This window comes from Anopheles cruzii, chromosome X (assembly GCF_943734635.1).
Source record: "Anopheles cruzii chromosome X, idAnoCruzAS_RS32_06, whole genome shotgun sequence".
NCBI lineage: Eukaryota > Metazoa > Arthropoda > Insecta > Diptera > Culicidae > Anopheles > Anopheles cruzii.
Genome location: NC_069143.1, coordinates 8430340 through 8454561, shown reverse-complemented (window position 1 = coordinate 8454561; position 24222 = coordinate 8430340). Strand labels below are relative to the sequence as shown.

The 24222-nt window shown below is 48.9% G+C and overlaps 4 protein-coding genes across 5 annotated transcripts; 3 read left to right on the top strand and 1 right to left on the bottom strand.

Moving 5' to 3' along the window:
* Positions 1–47: 47 nt before the first annotated feature.
* Positions 48–4521, top strand: LOC128279068 (PHD finger protein 14). The gene is made up of 5 exons (XM_053017793.1): positions 48–3203; positions 3275–3394; positions 3481–3722; positions 3807–3915; positions 4027–4521. The coding sequence occupies exons 1-5, from the start codon at positions 48–50 to the stop codon at positions 4039–4041; spliced, it is 3642 nt and encodes a 1213-aa protein (XP_052873753.1). The 3' UTR covers positions 4042–4521.
* A 4207-nt stretch (positions 4522–8728) lies between these two features.
* On the top strand, positions 8729–10733 carry LOC128268320 (transforming growth factor beta-1-induced transcript 1 protein-like). 2 transcript variants are annotated; one of them, XM_053005388.1, is made up of 5 exons: positions 8729–8734; positions 9294–9509; positions 10131–10364; positions 10441–10567; positions 10640–10733. In XM_053005388.1, the coding sequence occupies exons 1-4, from the start codon at positions 8732–8734 to the stop codon at positions 10522–10524; spliced, it is 537 nt and encodes a 178-aa protein (XP_052861348.1). In that variant the 5' UTR covers positions 8729–8731; the 3' UTR covers positions 10525–10567; positions 10640–10733. The 2 variants fall into 2 exon arrangements, with proteins under 2 accessions (XP_052861348.1, XP_052861340.1); XM_053005380.1 differs by having other exon boundaries at positions 10441–10726.
* A 2549-nt stretch (positions 10734–13282) lies between these two features.
* On the bottom strand, positions 13283–15531 carry LOC128279057 (carboxypeptidase M-like). Its single transcript, XM_053017781.1, has 4 exons — positions 14733–15531; positions 14564–14593; positions 13834–14399; positions 13283–13659 (listed from the first exon to the last, which is right to left on the bottom strand). The coding sequence occupies exons 1-4, from the start codon at positions 15529–15531 to the stop codon at positions 13387–13389; spliced, it is 1668 nt and encodes a 555-aa protein (XP_052873741.1). The 3' UTR covers positions 13283–13386.
* A 3335-nt stretch (positions 15532–18866) lies between these two features.
* Positions 18867–20754, top strand: LOC128268159 (GDP-fucose protein O-fucosyltransferase 2). Its single transcript, XM_053005188.1, has 2 exons — positions 18867–18939; positions 19009–20754. Exons 1-2 carry the CDS (start codon positions 18882–18884, stop codon positions 20358–20360), a joined length of 1410 nt encoding a protein of 469 aa, XP_052861148.1. The 5' UTR covers positions 18867–18881; the 3' UTR covers positions 20361–20754.
* The last annotated feature ends 3468 nt before the right edge of the window (positions 20755–24222 follow it).

The window sequence follows — 24222 nt, the reverse complement described above, 5'->3', positions numbered from 1 at the left end:
AAATAGTTAACGTGTAGTGAGTTAATGTTAACTACCTATCCGATAGCATGCGGAACACAGTGAAGCGTAACCCGGGTATAACAACACAAGCCCTTCTAGACTTCGACGATCATGGCGACTCGTCGTCGGATTCAGATTTTCGGATCGAGGACCACGACGGCGAGAGTGATGATTGTTCGACTGGTTCCAACGAAGATTATGGTAAAGACAACGACGCAGATGATGACGATGACGATGATGACGATGATGAGGATGATGAGGATACTGAGGACGACGACGCTGACGAGGACCTAGCGCTTCTTATCCAAAATGTCGGCAGAGTTGGAAATGGGCCACAGGAGCAGCAGCGACAGAAGAATGATCATAACGGTACCGAGGGTATTGGCGGCACGGAGCAAAGCGAGAGCAAGCTCCCTGGGGTTGACGATAGTGGTGAAGACGTGAATGATGATGTCGAGGACGGAGAAAATGCCACTGATGGTGGTAGCGCAGGAGCCAAGTCCAAAACGGTTGAGACAGCGGCATTGCAAAACTTTGCCTTGCTACCGGTACGAAATGTAGCATCGGAACGGGAAGCAGCCGTGCAGAAACTGTTGGAAAAACCCATCTGTTGCGCTTGCCTCGGTGACCGTAGTGATGATCAGAATGAAATTGTCGAGTGTGATGGGTGCGGGGTGACGGTTCATGAAGGATGCTACGGTGTTAGCGAAAGTACTAGTATTAGCAGTACCATTTCATCATGTTCCACCGAACCATGGTTCTGCGACGCGTGCAAAGCAGGCATCGAAAACCCTGATTGTGAGCTGTGTCCCAACAAAGGGGGTATCTTCAAGGAGACGGATGTTGGCAAGTGGGTGCATTTGGTGTGCGCACTCTACGTGCCGGGAGTCGCCTTCGGCGATGTGGACCAGCTGTCTTCGGTTACGCTGTTCGAGATGCCTTACAATAAGTGGGGTGCCAAAACATGCAGCCTATGCGAGGATGCCCGGCTGGCTCGAACCGGTGTCTGCATTGGATGTGATGCAGGGATGTGCAAGATGTACTTCCATGTGACCTGCGCTCAATACGTCGGTCTGCTGTCGGAAGCTCAAGCCGAAGAGGCGGATCAGGCGGATCCGTTCTACGCTCACTGTCGAATCCATTCGGACAAGACACTCATTAAGCAACGCAAGCGTAACTATAACGCAATCAAAATGAGGGGCGTACGTAGACAGCGGGCTGTAGAAGAAACGCGTCAAATGCAGAAGCCCTCGCCTGAGCAACTGCGCATCGACCGTAAGCTTACCAAACACCGGAATCGCTACGTGCAGAACAACGAAACGAAAAAGCCGCCCTGGGTACCGACACAGAAGATGCCTCGGCTATTGATAACAAGTGCGACCGCTTGCAAAAAATTATTACTGAAAACGGAGTTCATGGGGCTCGACATGGCCGCAACCGAGTTCCAGGAGGCGCAGATGGCTGCCCTAAGCGATGTACGCAAAAAGTGGCACATCCCGCCGGCGTTCAACGTGGAATTCACAGGCTACTATCTTGACCGTTCGATTCGCCTAGCAGACATGAAGAAGAAGCTGAATGAGCAGGAGATGATCAACAAACTACTTCTGGACAAGCAACAGATGCTGCGCATGAAGTATGACCGGAGCGTCCAGGAAAATCAAGAGGTGTTGCGCAAAAACGCATCATTGAAAGAGGAAATTGATGGCTTGTACGCGCATTTGTTGGCCCTCTGTCCGAACAAACCACTCGTGCCGGTAGAACAAGTCGGAAGACCCGTACTCCTGCCCCTTCCACCGACAATGTCGGCGGTAGCAGCGTCTCCGTTATCCCTGCCCACTGCTCCCTACGGCAAGGGCCATCAAGGCGTGGTGATTAATACGTCCCATCCTCACTGCTCTACACCGCCGGCTGCTCGTACTATGACAGTTCCGACGGCGGCTGCACTCAAGATGGGTGTAGGCTTTCCGCTACAGAATCTGATGGTACCCGGCAAGCGGGATGACACCGGACGCATACTGAGCACTCAGTGCAAGCAAAACAGTGAAGATTTGTTAAACGAGTGTGGTATCTGCAAACGGTGTAGCGATCAGCATCTGTTGGCCAAGTGTGACACCTGCTACCTGCACTACCACCTCGGCTGCCTCAACCCTCCGCTGTCGCGCCATCCGAAAAAGTCGAAGCTGTACGGTTGGCAGTGCTCGGAATGTGATAAATCGGACGATTCGAATCCGGAGAGCATCATCATACCGAAGGCACCGCGCAAGTCACGCACCCGCTATACAAAGGACGGTATCATCGTGCCGTATGATTTGTCTTTCGGCGAGCAGCAACACTGTGGTAATGACGGTTGGAAAAAGCTGTTTAAAGCTGAAGCATTAGAGCATCCGATTGGGGTTGGGTCCGGCGGCGTGTGTACACCGACCAAACTTGTGTTACCGGAGGTGGGTGAAAGTCCATCTCGAGGAGGGTTGCTCACTGGTGAATCGATACGCCAAGAGCCCGATACCGGAAGTCCTACGGCGTCGCCTAATGCACAGTCTGGTATCGAAGTTTCTCCGCTTACGTCGACTAAGATGCCGGGGAAACGAGGACGTAAGAGAAAAGTACTCGACCATGCAACGGGTTCAGGGCACCTTTCGCTACCGGAAATCCACCAACAGCAGCCGCTTGCCCTAACTAATTCGTCACCGGAAGAGGTGAAGCAACAGGAAGTAAGGCTAGCCAACAGAAAGGATTCACCACCGAACGGCGTGGTTAGGGCAAGTGATGAAGACGAACTGCCACTGGATGTAATGCGCCAGCAGCAGGCACCGACGACCCCGAAAACCACCGGGCTAGATGAGGTTGGCTCAAGCCCGTGCAAGCACTTACCGCCGGATGTGGATGAGTTTGAAGCTCGGCCAGGCCTCGTGCCAATATTACTTATACCTAGGGCGACAGTGACGGAGGAGGAGTTGGCCGCGATCCCCGGTTTTCGAGAGCAGTCCGAATTGACAAGTTTCTCTACGCAGCACAAACACAGCAAACGACGAAAGGAAAAGCATCGAAACCGTTCTCCCAATGACGAGCGGTTTATCTCGAAGGATCATAAGCGAAAACGGAAGCGCAAGTACCATGGCTATCGCGACGGTACGGATGCTGTGGGCGACGGCAGTTACACAGATCCGGCTTACGTAGACTGCCGACCACGCATTAAGATAAAAGTATAGTTAAACAACCGGGAAAAGCATGTTGACCACGGAGCAACTATTATATTTCTCTTTTTTACTTCTAGATAAAATCTGCTTCGGATGGTTCGAATACGCATACAACTCAAATATATTACGTACGTGACGAAACTGTCCCGGATGACGCTTCGCATCTGATCTCGACGCTGGCAGATAGTTCGTCGCAGGTAATATGGCAAAGCAACGGGAAGAATCACCTAAAGAACCACAAGAAGCAACATCTAATTTCTTCGCTTTGTCGTTGCGCATACAGATTGATTCCTGCATGAGGAAGCAAGCAATGATGTCGCCACCGCATCGAGTACCTTTTGACAGTACCTCTGCGCGACCGACCGGAGCGCGGCCACGGGTCAAGCGGGACCAGAATATCCGCGGCTTTGGAAATCATAGTATTAGCGTGGGAGTAGCGTGCACCAGCGGCCTCGGTACAACCACCTGCGATGAGTTGATATGTGACGTTTGCCGTAACCAAGGGACATCGAATGATATCGTTCAGTGCGTAGGATTCCAGCTCAGCTTTTGTATCAAAGGGGAGACAGCTAACCTATTGCTGTCTTTCTTTCTTTCGTTCTTTCACAGGTGTGATGAATGTCATAAAAACTACCATTTTGGATGTTTAGAACCGCCACTGAAAAAAACGCCCAAACGGCGAGGATATTCGTGGCATTGTGCCGATTGCGATCCAACGGTGCGTATAAAACATGTCCATTGTGCCCCAATGGTGCCGTTTTCTATAATGGTTTTATATAATGTGATAATTATATTGCCTTTCTTAATTTTTTTTGTTTAAATTTTGTAGGATATCGATGAATGAGTCTACTGAAAAGGTTGGGCGAATTAAGTGAGTATATTTGGGGTTATTTCAGTCTGGCTACGCTATCATATGCGGGCCCATTGCGGGAGGTCTTCTGGATGGTTAATGATCAGATTTCCAACTTTGTCCCGGCATCAGGTGACCTTAGGTATAAGTTTCTTTTTTGTGAACCTATTTTTCTTACTTTTTGCGCTTTTTACTATCATGGTAAGGGGTCATATTTGGGGTTATTTTACTCTGGCTACGCTATCATATGCGGGCCCATTGCGAGAGGACTTCTGGATGGATAATGATCAGATTTCCAACCTAGTCCCGGTATCAGGTGACCTTAAGTAAAAGTTTCTTTTTTGTGAACCTATTTTTCGTTTTTTTGCGCTTTTTCCTATTACGTTTTTTACTTTACATTTACTATGGTAAGGTTCTACGCTTATACACGGCCTGCGCCTAGCTGTCATTGCTTTGTGCACAACCATTTTTTATTCCATCACATTTCTACACTCATGATCATGACAGATTTCAATCGGATTAGCTTCGTTTGGGGATACGATCGTGGGTTTGTGAGAGTTTTTTTTACTTCTAATCATCAAATCAAGCTCATTTTGTAGGATACCATAAAAAGTCCATTTTCTCTTGCCCTACCCTACGCCTTAAATGGGGCATGTAATAATCGTAGGGGTAGAACGGTTTAGAATACCGTTTACACGATCTACTTTCTCGATTTGCAAAAACGACTAGTCCCATACGTTCATTATCAGGAAAAATTGAAAAATTCACCTCTTCATCGATTCCAAGGCCGTATGATAGCATAGCTAGACTAAAACTGTATGAGATTATTGTGTTTCTGTACAATTTTTAATCTTTGCCGGGTTACTCAAAAATTGGCGCTTCAATAACAGATGTATTGATGTATGTATTTTATTTTGTATTCAATATATTTTATTATGTATTCAATGTGTTTTATTATCTTGGTACGTTCGTATGAAGAGTGATATGAACGTATGTGAAGTTTCATTTCAATTTGTCAATCCGTTCTTTGTTTACAAGCCATTTAGTATCGAGTATCGTGTCATAGTATTAGGTGTTGGACTTAACTCGTGCAGTTTTTTTTCGACATTTGTGACCTAACTACCATATTGTCCGTCGTTAGCTTCTATCTTTCAAGTAATTCTAAAACCGCACGAATTAAGTCCTACACTTAGTACTTTTTGACAATGGAAAAAAATCAAGTATCGTGCAGTAATTGAATGTTTATTTATGGAAGGTTTAAAAGCTAAGGAAATGTATGAATGAATGTTGAAAGTATATAGGGACAAGGACTTCGCCTTCAATTAGTACAGTAAAAAGATAGAGGAAAAGGACACTTGACTGGGAGCGGCGGAGGGAGTCTCTGTTGCAAGCCAGGACAGGACGGCGATTGTAGTAGCCGGATAGCGGCAGAAGAGCCAAATGAAGAAGAAGGAAACCACTAACTGTATTTTTAATTAGGAGTTTCAGGCCAAGACCGCTCAGAGGTTGTAGTTGGCGAATGATGATGATGATGATACCTACAACTTGATGAGTTGCACTTCTCTAGCATTCACTTGACTTTCACCGTAAACATAAAAAACAAAAAAAAATCAAACAATTTAGGTAGGTATCTTAATGATTCAAAAATAACCTTTTCAAATCATGAGCTAGCTCGCAGGCCGAGGAGGGCAATGAAAACGAATCTCTCAGTTTTGTGTGATAACCAATGGAAAAAAATCGAAAAGTGAAAATTGCCGAACGCAGCTTAAACAGGCTCACTGGCTTGCAGTACATTATGTTAAACTGGGTGCAGTGGTGCAAAACTTGATGCAAAAACTTAAACGAAAAAGCGAACAAAATAAAAGTTTACGAGGAAACAAGTTCGTGTAGATGTCTTTATTTTTACTACCATTACGTTTTCTTACCCCAAAATCTACCCAAATAACAAAGATTAAACTACCAATTAATCTAAGTAGCAGATAAGGATGCGGTTTAGTTGGTAAGTATTTTACTTTTGGGAATCAAGCATTCATCTCAATGGTGTCCTAGTATTCCGATAACCTCACCGTTGTACTCCGTTGTAAGTGGTGCGCCAATTTATACGATCGTCATGTACCAAGAACGGGATTTATGCTCATTTTCAACGACAAACCACGGCAGCAGCATAACACGAAGTATGAATGTGACGCCGTGACTGTGTCTACGATAATTTGATCTGTTACGGGAAGGAAAAAGTGTCATGATAGCACCGTTGCTACGGTGCGCCGTTAGAAGAGTGGACGCATGCGGTGAACGGTGAACGGTGTTGGAGAAAACAGTCTATTTTAAGATTTATTAAAGCCATTCGTTCGGAAGGTTATCGGGAATCTTCCACTAGTCAGCGGTGCAGTCGCTTGTTTACGAGTTTCGCCAACCATGGAAAATGATTGCGTGACGTTTGGTGCGAGATTGTGGAGCGTAAGAGCGTAGCCCACACAACTGAATCTTGTTTGGTAACGGAATGAAAAAAAGCTACCCGGTTTTCCTTTCCACTTTGGAGAGTTTGATCAATCAATATTTTTCTTAAGCTTGCATATGAACTTCGTTTGCATAGGTACATTAAAAAAATTTCAATTTTGAAATAATGATAATGTACATATAAAAAGTTTCTTTAATACATGCATAACTTGCCTAATGTAACAAGAACCCCAGTCGAGTAGATCCAATTTGAAAACGATACTGGTACTTTCTTGTCAGAATCCTTTTCTGTGCGAACAAGATAGTGCCGAAATAGGGCAAGGTTACGCGTCGTTTCCCAGTTGTGATACTAAACACAGATTCAGTTTCAGTTAAGAGCATAGACAGCTGAAACTTATTGGCGCTCCCAACAAGGGATATGGATGAACGGATTAACGGTAGCTATCGGGCGTACTGGAAAGGTGGTCTTTTCTATTCTCTTTAACGACTCGCACACGGACATATGAATTTTGCCGAACCAATGACTACGTAATCCGGCCGCAATCTATCACCACCCACATTTCTCACCGCCACCCCTCTCAACCATTACGGTTTGGCTCAAATTAAACTGTTTTCTTCGACCAACCTTTCCACGGGTGTTAAGTAGCCTATATGCACACGTTTCGTCACTTGCGAAACCATTTCGTATCATACGAACATTTGAATGAATTGTACAGATATGTGTGTCGTTAAAATGGTGAGTGTTTTCAATTTGACCTGTGAGCAATATTATGACGATGAAATCGAGTCACCACCTCCTGCGTTCTGCGAATGATAATGCGATTCTGGGCTCAACTACAGTCATAGCTGCATTGAACCTTTATGAGGCATTATGGTGTAAGGATGCATATAGGGACACCCGTGCGTTACGTTTTGGGACCGATAGGTTACTTGACGACTTGATAAAAGAAGTAATCATTCGTAAAGATAAACTGTTCAAGTGTTCACCCTGCTGCCGCATCATGCACCGATCCGCAAAGTTCAAGAAGCTATGCCTAGTACCCCCAGAATTAATCCCAAAACTACCAGACATTCGAACAATCGAGATCGTACTGAAACATAGAGCTACTCAATTAGTCAATACAGTGCGGTCAACGATAATACCCGATTCCGATTGTAGTCTCAGTCCAACATTGCATGCATCGCGGAAAATCCACATTGGTTTGCAACAAAAGAAATTTTCGACGTGTCTGGAATCTGTACGGTTCTAGTGGTCGTGTGTATTGGTGATCCCAAAAATGTAGTAGAAACTTTATTCAAACACAATTATTGCAAGTTTACCACGGAGTTTTTTTGTGGCTCAAATTAGCCTCTTTATCCTCGTTGGTTTCATAAAATGGTTTGTTTTGGTGGTTGGGGCATCGAATATAAGAGTACCAGGAGAACATTTCAAACGACCGTGCGTGCCGTTTTAGTCGACCGCAAAACGCACGGGACCCTCATGCCCCCCCTATCCAGGTCAAAGTCAGGACGGCGCGCTAGGCACCTGCGGTAGAATTTATCTGAGTGAACTATAACCCCCCCACACACACACTCCATTTAGTCCTCAACCCCCACTCCCATCACTGTGCAAACGCACGCGCTCTGTGCGATATTCCACTTTCTGCGCATTTACTTAAGTAACGTCATCACCACGACGACCATCTGAATCGACGGAGAAGACGTAGATTCCAGTAGCCGCGCATCCAGTGTCTCGGGCTCGGGGAGCGTGCGTGTGTGATTCACGCACCCAAAAATGCACGAAAAAGGTGACGCGCCACCCGCGTGCGCACGTTTTTCGGACATCATCGAACATCGGTCGATTCGCGGTGCGCCCAAGTGTCGCGTGCTGCACACCGCGCGCTCCGGCACTCAGTAGTAGTGTCGTGTGCACGTGCAATTTGCGTTCGTTTTCCCAGTTTTCCACGGAAAACTGGGTGCGCTCGGCTCGCGCTCAGTTATCATCGGTCACCGACGCCGAACGCGTAGCAAACGGTCAGTCTGCTCGGATCGCTCGGAACGGATATTGGGCAGAGCGCCACAGGGTCGAAAGGAAGTGTAGTGACGACGGTGGTGACGGTGTTCCGGAAGTTTCAGATTTCGTTCCGGCTTCGTTCCGGCTTAGTGTTTTGAGCACCGCGGTCTCCCGCGTGGTAACCGTGTAGGAGTTGGAGTAGGAGTTCCGAGATTTGGTCTGGTACGACACGAAATGGTAGGTGCCCGTTTACCATCTACATCGTTTTCTCGATGGCGCACGCCCGCAGAATGTGCTGGATAAGTGGACAGTATTAAGTGGGCTTCCTATGACTAGCTGCTCTTCACCGTCAACCGGCGCACCCTGCCACCAATCAATTGCGGCAAAGAAAGTAGACATCAAAACGGGCTGCAAGAAGTGTGACTTTGACGTGCATCGTTACGATTTTATTTGAATGGAAAATCAGAAACAGAAAGATCGCATTCGTCGCAGGCGACTGTGGGATATTAATATCGAAAGAAACATTCTTGTCCAAGTGATTCGAGAACACTCCTTTTCCGAAAAAACGCATTCCGCGCGATCAAATATTCCGTAGTTGAAAGCATAACGCGCCATACTGGCAAAGGGGCGTTGAATCGCAGGACAGGATAGTAATTGCAACGGAAAGAAGAAATCCCGACGCCCGAGTTACGACGAATCAAAATCTGAAGCTCTCGCGCTCCACCCCGGACTCCCGGCAGGAAACCTTTCCCTTCACATCATCATCATCACTACTTCATTCTTCTCCGTTTTGCAGGCGGCCAGCTGCTTCGGGTGCAAGGAGGAGATCAAGGACAAGATGCTGGAGGCCCTCGGCAAGAGCTGGCACCCGGAGCACTTTGCCTGCAAGGAGTGCAAGAAGCGCATCGCCGAAAACAAGTTCCACGAGAGCGAGGGGATGCCGGTGTGCACCAAGTGCTTCGAGTCGAAGGTACAGGCCATCTGCGCCGCCTGCCGGAAGCTGGTGACTGAGGTGAGCGCGGACAGGCGGACACGGCACAGCCACTTATGTCGCATATGTGGGCCTCGGCCCGTGTGTGTGTGTGTGTGGGCGTGGGAGTTGTTTTTTTTACACTCCGGTCAGCAGGTGCATCCGAGAAGTCCGAGTGGCCTGCGCTCTGCGCGTGTTTGGCCGGGGGGGATATGATACAAAATTGGACTATTTTTAGAAGTGTGAAATGGATACAAATGCGCGCCGTTACGATGACCGTTGTCTCCACCGTTCGGGGGTTCGTTCTTCGTTCTCCAATCGAATGTGAATCCAAGGTCCGTGTTCGGTTTACAGGGGAAACGAAAGTGTGCAGTGTAGCGTCACTGAACTGGACAAGATAGTCGGTTAACCCTGGTCGTAAAACACACCGTTACAGAAAGCAACAGAAACTAACATTGTCTCTGGACACACGCAAGAATTTGGACTGCGTGGAAAGCAAAAAAACATGGGAACACGGGGACCGTAATCGTAAGTGGGAATCGGGCGGGGTGGAATGACTCTAGGGCAGAGGGCTGGCCCCGGAGCTCCGGAACGACTGCTGAATTAGGCGCTGCAAATAAACATTTTTTAACCTTACCACCCTCCCCCCCCCGGGGATCGCAGAAAGTAGTGAAGGCGATGGGCAAATCGTGGCACCAGGAGCATTTCATTTGCGGTGGCCCCTGCAAACAGCAGCTGTCCGGCAAGACGTTCTTCGAGCGCAACGGCAAACCGTACTGCACCGCGGACTACGAGCGGCTGTATGCCCCGAAGTGCGGTGGCTGCAAGAAGCCGATCGCCGAGAAGGCCCTGTCCGCGCTGGACAGCAAGTGGCACAAGGAGTGCTTCAAGTGCAAGGTACGTGTGACTGCATACCGTCGAGCGATGTGTGACGTGGTTGTGGGCTAACTCTCGGCTCTGCGCTCGGTTGCAGCTCTGCAAGGAACCGATCGGGGTGGACGCCAAGTTCCGGTCTGACAAGGAGAAGCAGCCCATCTGCGAAAAGTGCGGCGTGTAGACGGCGGTGACCCTCGTTGCATCGGTGGAAACGTCCAGGACGTGTAACATAACATTGGAACATCCCGTCCTGCTGCAATCTTTCTCTTCACACTGATTTTTCTCTTTCAAAACAGACACACACACGCGGTGGTGTCAGCACACGTGCACGATGATAATGGAATAAAGCGTTACCACGCACCCACAGCACCCTCTGTGACCATCCTTTACAATGCGCGTCTTGGTTTTATGTGTGTTTTTTGCGGTTTATGTTTTGGACTTTTTCCCCTTTTTTAAAGCGTTATAGAGCACCGTTACGTGAAAGCAACAGAGAGTTGTAAAGTCTCTGGTGCGCAGGCAAAGACCGCTCGGCGGTTACGGATACACAGGGCGGATAAGAAGAAGAATGCGTTGGTTAGATAAATAGATACTTTATATTTATTGCCTGATGTTTATTGCAAAACGCGACCGAAACGAACCGACAAACTCCGTGCATCGCCTTTTTTATTTTACGCTTGTTTTGTCTGATTTTGATCCTCTATCTCTCTATTCGGCCTCTATTGCTGTGGTGATTTTTGTTGCGTGTGTTTCCATTGTTTTGCGCGCCTGTGCGGTGTGAGTGAGAGCTGGTTTGCTTGAGCCGGGCTGGGCAGGACGATGATGGCATGATTGAGCAGCGCGGCGTGGCGCGGCGCATTCGTGTTAACCGAAGATGTTGTTCACCAAGCTGTTGAACCCGCTGCTAAGCGAGGATAGGATGCCCTCGTCCGAGCCGGAGGACGACGACGTCTGCGACGCCGGTGGGGCCAGCTGCTGCGGCCGGTACTGAGTCGAAGCGGACGGTCGATAGTACGAACCGTCGTTGCGCTGTGCCGAGAAAATACGGGGATGCTCGTGTAATTGATTGCTGGAGCAGCCGGCGCCGTTGGAACACGGGATTCCCGCCGGGTTAGTCGTTACCGGGCGTTGGTGGGCGAGAAGGACGCACACCCTGCGTTCAAGTGGCCGGTACGCTTCGTACGTAAACATGGAAACACCTCTCGGGCACCCAAGACAAGCCAGCCGCCGAACCGAAAGTAACGACAAAGCACACCACCATAATATATTTACACGATTTCGATTTGATCCTCGGTTCGAACACGATTTAGTGTAGGTTTGGTAGCTGGCTGTGTGTTAGGCGAAGTAGAAAGCTATAGTTACTTTAGTATTTCTAAGCTATGTTAAGGTACGGAGCCTGCAGTCAGCTAACGATAAACATTTTGAATATGCGAATCAGGCGCATATAGGTATATATTATATATATATTGATTTGGTCAATCAATAGTTCGTTTTATTGATTAGTTTTTCTAACCGCTAACTTTAGTGCCCTTGGCCCGTTATATACAAAATGCTCTGGTAAAAAAAATATTGGGTTTTGTAAAAAAGTCTGCTCAGAGCGACATGGTTTTAGAAGATGTCGTTTCAGACCACATTTTCGGTAAACACAAACTAGTCGCTAATAATAAAACAGTCATATAGCTTTGATATGAAGCGAACATCGGAAGAAACACGTCTTGAAGTGCGTGCTATTACTGGTTTTGTTGCTACAAAAGGAAAACAACGATGAGTGGGTTGCTCGATTCCGTTCCGGGTATTTCGATGTCAAAGATGCTGATTGCACCTGGTGGAGCAGAATCGGCACTCAACCTGCCTTGAAAATGCACAGTGTGTGATTTAGTATGAGAATGTTTAAGAGTTTCTGTGAGAAGTCGAGCAATTTTTGCGGATGCCGCACGGGCCAGGCTCTCGCTCACGACTCTAACGACAGTGACTCGTTTTATTGATTGGCTTAAAAGACATAAAAGGATTAGGCAGCCATTATGGATAACGTTTGTTACGTGTTGGATAACACCGTCGGCCCGGCTTGGTCAGAGCTTCGGCTTTCGATTGTCAATTCAGTCCCGGTCCTGAATTCGAGTTCTAGTCCGTTTCCAGCGCATAGAATTTTGTCCATTTTCTTTTGCGAATTATAGAGCTATGCTAAATGGAAACTCCAACATTGTGCATAAATAACGGAAGACTTATTGATTGACCTTTTATGAACAGGATATCGCATACACACTCTCACCATTTCTCTCTATTCCAGGGGACCTATTGTTTCTTCTCTTGAAACCCAATATTTTATATACCGCCATACGAGGGACCTTTGCCCCGGGGGCCATTGGGAATCGCAATCGTAGGAGGCACCTTACACTAGAAAAGATTATTAAGAATGGTTGATACATTGTATTGTGGACTATTTGAGAAACTTTTCGAGATTATTGCACACAGTATACAAACTGAGTTTCCAAAATACTAACTTTGTAACTAACTGTTCAAGAGTCTGATGGTAATGCGTTGCTTACGGCACAGAGAAACTTCCAGCAGAATCAAACAAACCCTGGTTTGTACTGCATGGTTAGCTCTGTCCGGCTGAATGCGGACCGAGGCCGTGGGACAGAACAGAAGAACAAGAACACAGCACTTTTAGGTTTTATCATCATCCATTCTTAATAACCTACAACGACCGTTGCGCCTTTTAGTTTGTGAGCATCAGTATTCGCAAACGTTGCATGGATCCGTTATTCACATACGCTAGTTAATTGGTGTTAATTGGTAACTAATGAAGAACTGACGAAAGTGCTGTAACTGTAAATCGCTTCTGACTACCGATCGAGAGCTGATCAGTAGACTACGGTACGCGGTTAGATTCGAAACACACAGCCAGCCAGCCAGCCAGCCAGCCAGTTAGATAAGGTCCACGCGTACTTAACCACTAAGCTCTAGTTTCGATTCGAGTCTATGTACATAGGTGCGCGACAAAAGGAAATTTGTTCGACGCCATTGAACTGTTGCTTGTGCGCGCTCAGGAGGTGAAAATAAGGCGGTCGCCATTCGAACCATTATTGCCCGTGGTCCCGCCGCCACCGTGCGCCGGCAGCGGAGCCCCAGTGGTCGCGGCGGGCGAAGGTGCCAGTGTCATCGAGGGCGGTTCCGGGGCGGCTCCATCGGTATTATGGCTGGCGACCGCGGGAAAGCGGACCGGGTTCTTCGTCATGGCGGCAAGGCCAGCCGTTCCGGGTTGCGAGTTAGAGGAGGAGAAGTAGAGGGGCGGCTGTACATTAGTGTGTGCGGTTCGCTGTTAATAACAAAAGTTGTATGATTTAGTGAAACAACCCCCTAGCCCTACTACTACTGGTGGGTGCCTAAAAGATCTGGCGACAATGTACAGAACGGAACGAGTGCGATAATTCGACAGAACCGGGGAAAGGTCCACCGGTGTGTGCACCACCGGGCCGTGCGAGCGACTTACCTTCGCCGGTTGAAGCGTGACGTTGAGCAGCGTTGGGTGCTGCTCCACGATCATAAAATCCACATCCTTCGGGACGAAGCCTTCGGCGAACACATCGAGCTTGTAGACGCCGGGCAGCAGTATCCGCCAAAACTCGCCGTACTTGGTCGTGGTGAAGCCAATGTCGCGGCCCTTGATCTTCAGCTGGGCCCGTTCGATCGGATTGCCGGACGGGTCCGTGATGAAACCCTGCACGCCCCGGTGCGCTTCGGCGAGAAACTTGAGCAGCGACAGCTGGTTATCGTCCCAGTACTTGTGCAGCTCGTAGGCTGGCGGGAACTTGCAGCACGACACCTCCAGCGTGAGCTCCATGCAGCCGTGCCAGACATAGTTGAAGTCCTGCATGCCACCGGTCAGCGGGTACCAGGCCGCCCCGTTCGTGATGCCGTTCTCGAACGACGGTGACGCGGTCTTGCAGGCGACACCGTGCGACATTTTGCCATGGTTGTTCGCGTACGTCAGCGACAGGTGCTTGAACACGTCGTCATCCGGTGTCAGCGATGGTTGCGACAGGTAGCTGTGGAAGACTGAGCTTAACGGGAGTCATGTGGGTCGAAAGAGAAAAGAATACAATTAGAATATTGCCAGCTCCGGTAGCCGGTTAGGGTGCGTCGCGTCGGTCATCGGTTCAGGTTCAGTGATCAGTAGCGGAGCATCATTTCCCGCCCCGGGAGCGGGTCTCATATCTCACCGGCGCATGTAGACGACGACCGACAGATTTCTGGCCGCCGGTTGCGGTTATGGCAACGGAAGCAGCATGCCGCGGAACGAGAATGCTCGATTAGTAAGTGTGTCTCAAGGGGGGATGTTAGTAGAAGGGGGATGTAACGATCGAACGGTCACTTATAGGGTGTACCTACTGGCATTGGGCGTGTTGTCGTACGGGTAGCTGACGACGAGGGCACCGCCGTGCAGGGAACCGCTCAGCACGAACTGGATCTTCGAGATCCAGTCCTTCACCGCTTCCGTTTCCGGCTGGGAGCGTTTGTTGTTCTGCTTGAAGTAATCCGGAAAGTTGCGGTTCAGGTCGAAGCCACGGGAATTGTAGCGCCCCTGTCCACCGTCGCACGTGCCCTCCTTCGAGGCGGCGTAACCGTCCGGGTTGAGCGAGGGCAGGATGTGGATGCGCGTGTTGTCCAGCAGCCACTTGATGTACGGATCGGACCCGTAGCTCGACACCAGGTACTGGACGAGGTGCAGCAGCAGTTCACGCCCGACCGCCTCGTTGCCGTGGATGTTGCCGATGTACTTGACGTCCGGCTTGCCGAGCATGTGCTCGTACGGTGAGGACGACACGACCAGCACCCAGAGGTCGCGGCCCTGGGCCGACTTGCCGATCGAGTAGAGCGCAGTCAGGTTCGGGTACCGGGCGGTGGTCGCCCGCAGGTACCGCGTCATCTCGTCATGGTTGTGATACACGAAGTCGAGCTCGCCGACATCCGGCCGGTAAGCGCGCGGTTCGTGCAAGCCACCGCCGCCGGACGCGTTGTCGAACGCGTACTGCTCGCGCCCGCCAATCGGCCCACCATTTTTCCGCTGCGAAATCGGCGGCTGCTCGCCCGCTGGGGGATTGTTCGCAGCGTCCAACTGAGCGGAGACCAGCGGCAGGCCGCAGACAACGCTCCAGACGATCAGCGCGATGATACCGACGATTCGCATGCTGCTCGCTGCTAGTGTGTACTGCTGAGTGTGGTTCGCGTGAAAGTAAACAACAGTCAAACGGTGGTTCATTAGGGCATTGTGGATCGTGTGGAGCAAAGCAATCCCCTTCGAAAGGTTAGCGGGTTGCCAGATTACGCTATCGGTGCAAAGTTATGGCTTTCTACCTGACCTCTGGGTTGCCTCTTCGGTACGTTCTCAATCAACATCAAACATGGGGGGGGAGGCATGCTGGTTGTGTCGGTCAGGAACGGTCAAGGTTTGGGCGGCTAGCATAATGACCTTCGCCATAACCGTAACAACCAGCACTCCCGAAACGTCAATATCAACCTAAAAAACATTTCTTCAACATTCAACAACGCGCGCAAAAGACTGGAAATAGCAATGGCCATACTGGATCTCATTGCAAAGACCGCCCGCCCGAGGGGGGGTATGCTACTCCGGGTGATAACGGTTATTTGGCGTGCCATTTCCGATGGTAGACCAGATCGGCCCGGCCGGAGGCGCATATTTTTCTATGTATAATTTAATAGACGCCTCAAAGCGATAGCACCTCTAGCGCACGGGTAGCACTCCCGCCCATCTACGGCCTATCGGCCGCAGCCTTCCGGATCAGTCTTGCCGCCAGAGGTCTTTTATTTACTGCAGAATGACTCGTTTTGTCCGGCCTCGTTCAGATGGTACCGGTTCCTGCCACACCTGCCCATCATCATCATCTTCCTCTTCATATAAGCGCCTCGGGTGGCCGTGGCTGAAAATACCAGTTCCCCGTTGCCCGTTAGGCGTGGACAACGCCACCACGACACACGGTACTTTCACACATCTCTTCCATGCACGCTCCTTCGTTGTTTTCGCGCTCCCCGTCCCGGGTGGCGGGCGGGCGGGCGGACGGTGGGCCACTCTCTGTGCAAAAGCGCGCTGTGTATGAGAGTGTGTGCTGGGCCTCGCGGCCTCGCGGGTTCATGTGCGTGTGCATCTGCTCTTGATTGAAGGTCCGCCCCTGGGAATCGGGCTGCGGTTTTTTTGCGGTTAACCATTTTTCTCTTTGATTGACTTTGATCGTAAGGAAACCCGTTTTTACGGTAGTGTGACGACGTTCGCGGCATCTGCGAGGTGGGCTTATTGCTTATTGTTGTGCCCAAGGCAAGCAGAGGTGCCAAAATCGAAGCACACATATCCTGGCATGTGGCAGTATCGGCAACAAAAAAAGGGGAAAATTTGATATGACACATCCGCGGCGCCGCTAGTCTGTCCCTTGATCTCGCCTGATGTCCGCGATTAGCAGCAACAGGGTCATCCGCCGAGCCCAGAGCCTACCACTTTCTGAAACTTTCACCACACCGTTTCGCAGTCACACCCCCGCAATTCGCAAGCCGAATGACCACCGATTACCTTTCCGCGCGCGCAGACAAGATCCCAACCAAGGCCCCGGGTACCGGGACCGGATAACAGTAGCCGAAATGACACTAATGAAACCAACGAACACCAACGGTTGCGGTGCTATTTTAAATAGTTTACGAGACACACACATACAGAGAGATGGCGCACACTAGAAAGCGTGTGGCGTGGCCTGTCACTGGATTCGCGCTGGTCAGCTGGTCGAGTGCTGAAAAAATGCGGTATTTCACAGCTCGCTCGCACTCCGTAGCTCCCGAGCGTCCACTCGAGCGAACAGATAGAAGTGAACTGAGCGTTTGATTAACTTTTTTTTCTACGTTTATAGAGCGCCGCGAGCCCCTGCCCCCGTGCCACTCTTGCACCTTGCACGGACTGCACACAACATCATGCGCGCTTCATTCCAGTTCCCATGCCCCCGGGGTGGGGGTCTACGGATGAGACTGCAGGGGCGACTGCGACGGAATGTGGGACGGGCGCCCTAAACCCTCGCATCAACGACCTCAGCGAAGGTCTGCGCGCTGCCAATCAATTCGGACCCCCCCTCTGGGTTGCTCTTTTTGGGAGGAATCTTATTAGAAGAACCCGGTTTTTCCCGGTTGTCGGGGCCCCCAGAAACTCCATCCAATTCCAGCCGATAGCCACCGGGACGCGGCGCGTCCCTCAGATCTCTGTCCGGGCCGATCATCCGGATCCGATCTTGGCTTTTTTTGTTTTGGCAAAACGTGGAATGGAATAAAAAACGAGAAGAAAGAGAACGAGAGAGAGAGAGGGAAAGGGCGACGGCTAAAGCAAAACGAAGCGCAAATATCGACGAAAACAGAAATGGAACGCTCTGCCGGAAAGGCCCCGACGGCCCGCGAGAGAAGGGGCGCGGATTCCAGTATGTGGGGCATGTGTGTGGGAAGACCTGTGCTGTGCCAGAAGAGCCCGGGGAACTAAAGGGAACAAAAATTAGCATCGGTAGTAGGTCATAGAAAGCCCATGTACCAGTTTTACCCGCAGAGCCAATGTGCCCCTCCCCACAACCCCCCGTTCCGAATGCTCTGCATTTAGCGGTTACTCACCCTTGAAGAGAGAGAGAGAGTATAAGGTGGCGGGGTGAAGAAGTGAAATGTACCCGGGGACACAACGAGCAGCTGACCTGGTTATGGCGCGGTCGCGCTTTGTTAGTCCGGCGATTTTCCGAAGCCCTCCCCCCCGCGCTGGGGCTGAAGGAGGGCGAACTGAGAATCAAGGTCACCACTGACACTCCACGCTCCAGCTTGCGGTTTTCCCAGCTGGGCGAAAACCTCTCTAGTCCTCCGTGTGCTTTTCGGTCGCAAAAAAGCTTGTTTTACGCTGTCGTGTTGTGTTCACTTCCGGCCAAGACGCCAAACCTTTGGGAGCCTTTTGGGCAGAATTGCAGAGATCACATGGCTGTGTGACACAGCTGTAAGGCAATCTTAGGTGCACCAACATGCACACAACCGTGACCACACGGCGCCCCCCTACCCGGTTGATCCCGGACACACCGAAAAGATGCAAATTATTTTAAATCGATTCGAAACTTCAAACATCGAAAAACACAAACGACACAAACGGTTAAGATATGACAATTACCAGTTCCAGCACGGCACGGCACGGCACGTTTGTAGCACTCCGAAGAAGACGACGGTGTCTGCACGCCAGACACACACGCAGCACGTTATCCTTTTGGTCGTTCGAAGCATGCGATGACCTGACCTTCGGCCTGCGGCTGTGCGACGGAGCGCGTTGCAAGGTTGGAAGCGTCTCGCTCGCACACTCGCACCCAGCTGTCAAACTCAAGTTCGTTCTGCATTTGTGTACGTTTGACTGTTTGTTTGTGTCGTTCCGTGTCGGACGCGATGTTCCGACGGGATACGGTCGTTGCTGTCAGGCGTTTTCGGGCGGTTTGATTCGATCCGGTGTTCGGATCCTTGGTGGTGTCTACCATGTCGTCGCCGTCGTCGTCGGTCCTCCAGAAAGCTTATCGCAATGCTGTCATCCAACGTAACTTCGAACTGTTCCTGTTCCCGGGCGGCAGTTGTGATTGATACCCGGTTCCGGTTCTCTTTGCAGTTTGGTACGCGTTCTTGCTCGCACAGATCGTTAGCACCGCACACGTCCGGCAAGTTTGCGAACGGCGGGATGCTTTTTTCGACACGTTTTACAGCGTGTGCCTTCCGACGGATGCCGGAGCACCGGTCACTTACCTCCTGTACGACGTGAACCCGGGCGAAGGGTTCAACTTGCGGCGGGATGTCTACATTCGGTTGGCGGTGTTCCTGAAGCACCTCAAAACGCAACCCGGCTACCAACACTCGAAGCTGGTGCTCGCCCCGTGGTCCTATCTGGTGCACTGGCGCAGCCGTCACATCGACCAGGGTCGGCTGCTGTGGAACAATTTCTTCGACGTTCCCAGCCTGCAGCGGTACACGGACGTGATCGATATGGATGAATTTTTTGCCGATTACGCGCGGACGCACGGTACCCGGGCGGCGCAGCAGGTGACGGTGGACGAGGTGTACCAGTTGCGGCATTACGATCACATGCTCGAGAACGGTGCGTTCGTCGACAAGTTCGAGGAGCACGCGTGCCCGCAAGGGAACCGGGGAACCGCGGTGGAACACCTGTTCGGCTACACCAACTTCAGCGGGAGCAGCTTCCGCTGCCTGTTCTTCCAGGGCAGTGCGATGTTACTGCAGCGGGTGCTGGACAAATACGGCCGGCAGCCGGGTACGAACCGGGTCGCCCCTTCACCGCGGTACGTGGTCGTGCTGAACGCGGAAATCGTACTGCACGACTACTGGGGCAACGTGGACTACTGGGAAGCGCGCCGATCGATGCGCTTCGCCAAGCCACTGGTGGCAGTGGCCAATCAGTTTCGATTGGCGTATCTCAACTCGAGCGACGAGCACGATCGCACGGTGCGCCCGGCCCGATGGACCGACGAACGGGCCCACCGTAGCGCGCAAGGGGGCAGCTACCTGTGTGCCCACCTGCGGCGGGTGGATTTTTTGGATGGGCGCGAGAAAACCACACCCACGATACAGTCGGCCGCGCTTCAGATCCGCGCCAAGCTGCTCGAGCTCGGGCTCCGGACGGTGTTCGTGGCGTCCGATTGCTCGCGCACCGAGTTTCACAATCTGAAAAACTACCTCAAGCGGTTCCGGGTGGTGCGCTACGAGCCGGAAAGCTACGAACAGCGTGCCACCCTCAAGGATGGCGGTGTGGCGATAGTGGACCAGCTCGTGTGCTCGTACGCACGCTACTTCATCGGCACGTACGAGTCGACGTTCACGTATCGGATCTACGAGGAACGGGAGATACTTGGTTTTGCGCAAGACCTGACATTCAACACGTTCTGCAAGCACGAAAATGACGACGTAGCGTGCGAGAAGAACACAGTGTGGCCTATCGTGTACGATTAATCGGTCCGGTGTGGGTCGACGAGGTACGCCGGGGTTTGCTCTACTGCTGAGGATGCGCTTTGGGGGCTTTTGGGCTTTTAGGATGGATCGCATCGACCCGGAGCTGTGATGGTACTACTACGACCGGGACCGGGAGGAGGAACACATTCTACACAAACCAACTAGAGCTATGTTTTGCAATTTACAATGAACGCTTATGCCAAAAAATGAGATTGGATGTTAACTTACCTTGCTTGCTAGATTAAACACTGTTGGTAAACAATTTTTAATTTCGATGTGAACACGGTACATGCGTAACGTATTGCATACTGATTACATTATTGTTACTGTATCATAGTTTATTGCTTGTAACTGATAATACTCCCTTATAATCGATTATTGTTAGGTACATTACCTTCGGTTTACGGCTGAGAAAGTCCTTCCAGGTATGCCATTGTTATGAACCGTTGACCAATAGCTACGCAACGTTTGTAAGAATAGTACACTTGGAAACATTCTTTAAATCCATACCAAAGGGAATAGTACAAAAAGTTACAAATTAAAAGTCATGACAATGTGATGTCGCTTATGTAATAAGAAATGTAGTAAACCGATACATTATTTCTTTATTTCATTTTCAACGGGACAAAATGCTTTACGCACACCAATTATCTTATCAGAATCGACTGTTGCCATAGATCCCGAGGCGGCCATCTGAACCACTATTGTGTTTGACGCATAATGGCGTTCTAATAAAGATACAACCTTTACTAACTTGGCGAATGTTACTTTTCGAATGCTTCAAAGTTGCAGGCTTGTCAGCATAAACACGATTATTCGCGTAGCCTCACAACTAAAAGTCTAACGGCGTCGTAGTCGCATGAATGTGCCTCGTCGTTGAAGAAAATTTTGCCTTAAAGATGTGTGTTTTCGGTCAAGAACCCAAGATTAAATCTTTCTATACGTTACCCTATTGTTATGCTATCCACTTTCTGAAATGGCAATAACTCAATTAAAAGTTGTATCTCTCCTCGTATTGGTTTCTGTAAAGTAGAATGCAGTCCACAGTATACGAGTGTCCGCCTAAAGTTTACGAGGGTACGAGTAAAGGTACGCGTATGTACATATGATCGTAATTAACAGTTTTATTCTCTGCCAATCGCCTTAAGACGGCCTTATCATAATCGCCACAAATATTAAACTTACATAGAAAAAGTGCACATATTGGTAATAGTTTTCAATCACAAACAATTTTAGCCTTAACGTAATCAAGTAAGTTGCGGTGGAATTGTAATAAGGTTTTAGTAACATTTTATCTTTTATTGTTTTATGTTTTTCTTTACTATGTCATTTTCCCTCCAGTTCGCTTTTGAGTTTGATTCATGCGGTGCTGTATTGGCGGCGGCGGTTGAAACACTAGGATGATTTTTACCACTCGTTTTGAAAGTTGTGAATCAAAACACCTACACTATCAATAATTGTTTTATTTGTTCATGAAATACATTGCTTGTACAGCGCGTGTGAGTGAATGTGTGGGTTTTTCTATCTCATATAATAATTCGTAGGTATATTATTCATATCTATATACATATATATACACATACATATATACATTTAAATATATATGTGTATATATATATATATACATTTACTGTTTTATAAACTTTCTGGACCGGTATATATAAGATATATATCGATCGATCGAACGATTCCATAGTTGCTTTCGTTTTATTGCTATTAGGTTCGAAACAACACAAATCAACATTCAAAAACCGTAAATGTGCTATGTGCTATCGTCACGCGTGAATGAAGAAGATGAAAGGTGAAATAGATGACCAACAGATAAACAACAGACTCGAAAGGAAAACAGTTTCGCCGTGGTCCATTTCCACTTGTCGCTGTGTCTTGATAAGACACTTCCCATGGTTAAAGATAGAGCCGAACCGGATCGAGCAACAGGTTAGGTGTCCATCCTTCCACTTCCCCCTGTAAACCTAAGGTACACTTTATCCCTAAAATAAAACCGAACGAAATGCTTCTCTTATATAACGCCTACCGTCATCCGTTTTCAGGTTTCAAATACACCGGTTCAATTCGTATCACAGAAGGCATATTTTTTTTTACTTTACTTTACTTTTGGACATTTGTATGATTTCATATCATATTGGTCCTGGTTAAATCTTTGTTGCCCATTACGCGTAACGCTTCGGTAGAGAGAGTATTAAACTTCACGGAGACTCCACACCGAGGACCGCCGAGAGGACGGTTCGTGTGATAGGTGTAGTAGATCGGTTTTCGTCCTTTGATTCTTTTCGTTAGTATTAATCTTAAATGTGTGGTGGGCTCCTGAAAATCCGGCACGCAAAAGATTACTACACAAACAGTTATTACTTGAGTGATCGTGTGTGTGTGTGTGTATGAGTGTGTGTGTGTGTGTGTGTGTATGTGGAAGGCAAATTTCGAATTGGTATCTGTAGATATCCTTAACCCGTATCCTTTAGTTTCCAGATAGACGTTAAGCTATGGTGTGTATATTATATACTTTGGTATACCTATATCATATAATACATATCATATGCCAACGAAATGATGGTGAAGCTGTTCGGTGTAATGACGATCGGTCGATCGAGTTTCAAGTAAAAGCTACGGAACGGAGCGCGCGGCTCGTGTGTGGCGGGCGGGCTGGTTGGCCCGCCTACCACCGGAACGTTTTGGTTGTAAGCACATCTTTTAATAAAATACGTTAAAATAGCGCATCGTATTGCCGGTACCGCTCCCGGCTGCTGTTTGTTTCGTTTATGTTTTCTCATTTTCTTCTCATTTTTTCTGGTTTCATTAAAGTAAGTTTTTCCAGAAGAAGCAACATTTAAGTATGTCCAGATGAGCGTGTGCGTTAATGCGTTTTTTTTCTTTCCTCCCTTCCGATCTTCGAATACGAAAACTTGTACTCTGTACGCGCATTTAGCACATGTAAACTTCAAACACAAACACACATCGTTGGTTCCCTTACTTAATAGTATTCGAAGAGTAAAACTTACGCTAAACAGGATAAAACAGCGAGACAGTGGATTATCTAGCGTTTATGCAACTTCTGTTTTCCGAACTGCGTGTTAGTAAATATGTGTGTGTTTGCGAGAGGGGGGGGGGCGCCCCCGCGGGAAGGGGGTGAGGGTAGAGTGTGAGAATTATTTGGTTTGCATCCAGTGTGACAAATAAGTTTACCCTACGAGTAAGTTTGTTTGTTTGCTCGGTAGTTTTTAACACACACTTTTTTTGCTTCTTACTTGCGTTAGAAAATCAGTCTCTGCTCGGGTTATGTATCAATTTTTCACATTTAGTTAGTTTTGTTACTTGCTTGCTCGTGTTGGTGTGTGGGAAGGGGAGACCTATGGTTTGGATAGTAAGTATGCTCTTCTGCTTCTTCTTCTTCGTGCTTTCATACTGGTCAGTTCAGCTGAATCCTAGTTCGTAGAAAAGTTTCACATTTTTTAGCTCATGTTGTTTGTATTGCGCATACATTTATGATACATATATATTCTGACATACGCGAATATCCAAACGGGTGGTTGCGATATGAACATGACTGCGAAACTGAACACATATAAACGTTTTTGCTGAGCGTCACCAGAGTTTTAGCGAGAAAGTGGTTTTCGAGCAGTTACAATACTCAGCCGCGGTTCCTTAGTTTTAGTCTCCAAAAGTGATGAACAGTTTTTCCTGTTGTCCCAGAACTCGCGCAACGGGAAGCAGTAGCTTAAGAGTTGGTGCCCATAAATCGAAGTTTAATATCTAATGCATCTTTGTACATATTTGTGTATCGTGGTATTAATCTATATTGCTATATCATCGAAGCCCAGTTGCTTGCTTGCGACACCCTTCGTCG

Bases quoted from the DNA above. Each gene is read 5' to 3' on its own strand.
- LOC128279068 (XM_053017793.1), top strand. From the start codon at position 48: ATGCGGAACACAGTGAAGCGTAACCCGGGTATAACAACACAAGCCCTT. The intron at 3,204-3,274 runs GTATAGTTAAAC...TTTTACTTCTAG, and splicing joins GACCACGCATTAAGATAAAA to ATAAAATCTGCTTCGGATGG. The intron at 3,395-3,480 runs GTAATATGGCAA...TTGCGCATACAG, and splicing joins TGGCAGATAGTTCGTCGCAG to ATTGATTCCTGCATGAGGAA.
- LOC128268320 (XM_053005388.1), top strand. The intron at 9,510-10,130 runs GTGAGCGCGGAC...CGGGGATCGCAG, and splicing joins GCCGGAAGCTGGTGACTGAG to AAAGTAGTGAAGGCGATGGG. The intron at 10,365-10,440 runs GTACGTGTGACT...GCTCGGTTGCAG, and splicing joins AGGAGTGCTTCAAGTGCAAG to CTCTGCAAGGAACCGATCGG.
- LOC128279057 (XM_053017781.1), bottom strand. From the start codon at position 15,531: ATGCGAATCGTCGGTATCATCGCGCTGATCGTCTGGAGCGTTGTCTGC. The intron at 14,594-14,732 runs GTAGGTACACCC...ACCGGCGGCCAG, and splicing joins CGACAACACGCCCAATGCCA to AAATCTGTCGGTCGTCGTCT. The intron at 14,400-14,563 runs GTGAGATATGAG...CGTTAAGCTCAG, and splicing joins GTCGTCGTCTACATGCGCCG to TCTTCCACAGCTACCTGTCG.
- LOC128268159 (XM_053005188.1), top strand. From the start codon at position 18,882: ATGTCGTCGCCGTCGTCGTCGGTCCTCCAGAAAGCTTATCGCAATGCT. The intron at 18,940-19,008 runs GTAACTTCGAAC...TTCTCTTTGCAG, and splicing joins TCGCAATGCTGTCATCCAAC to TTTGGTACGCGTTCTTGCTC.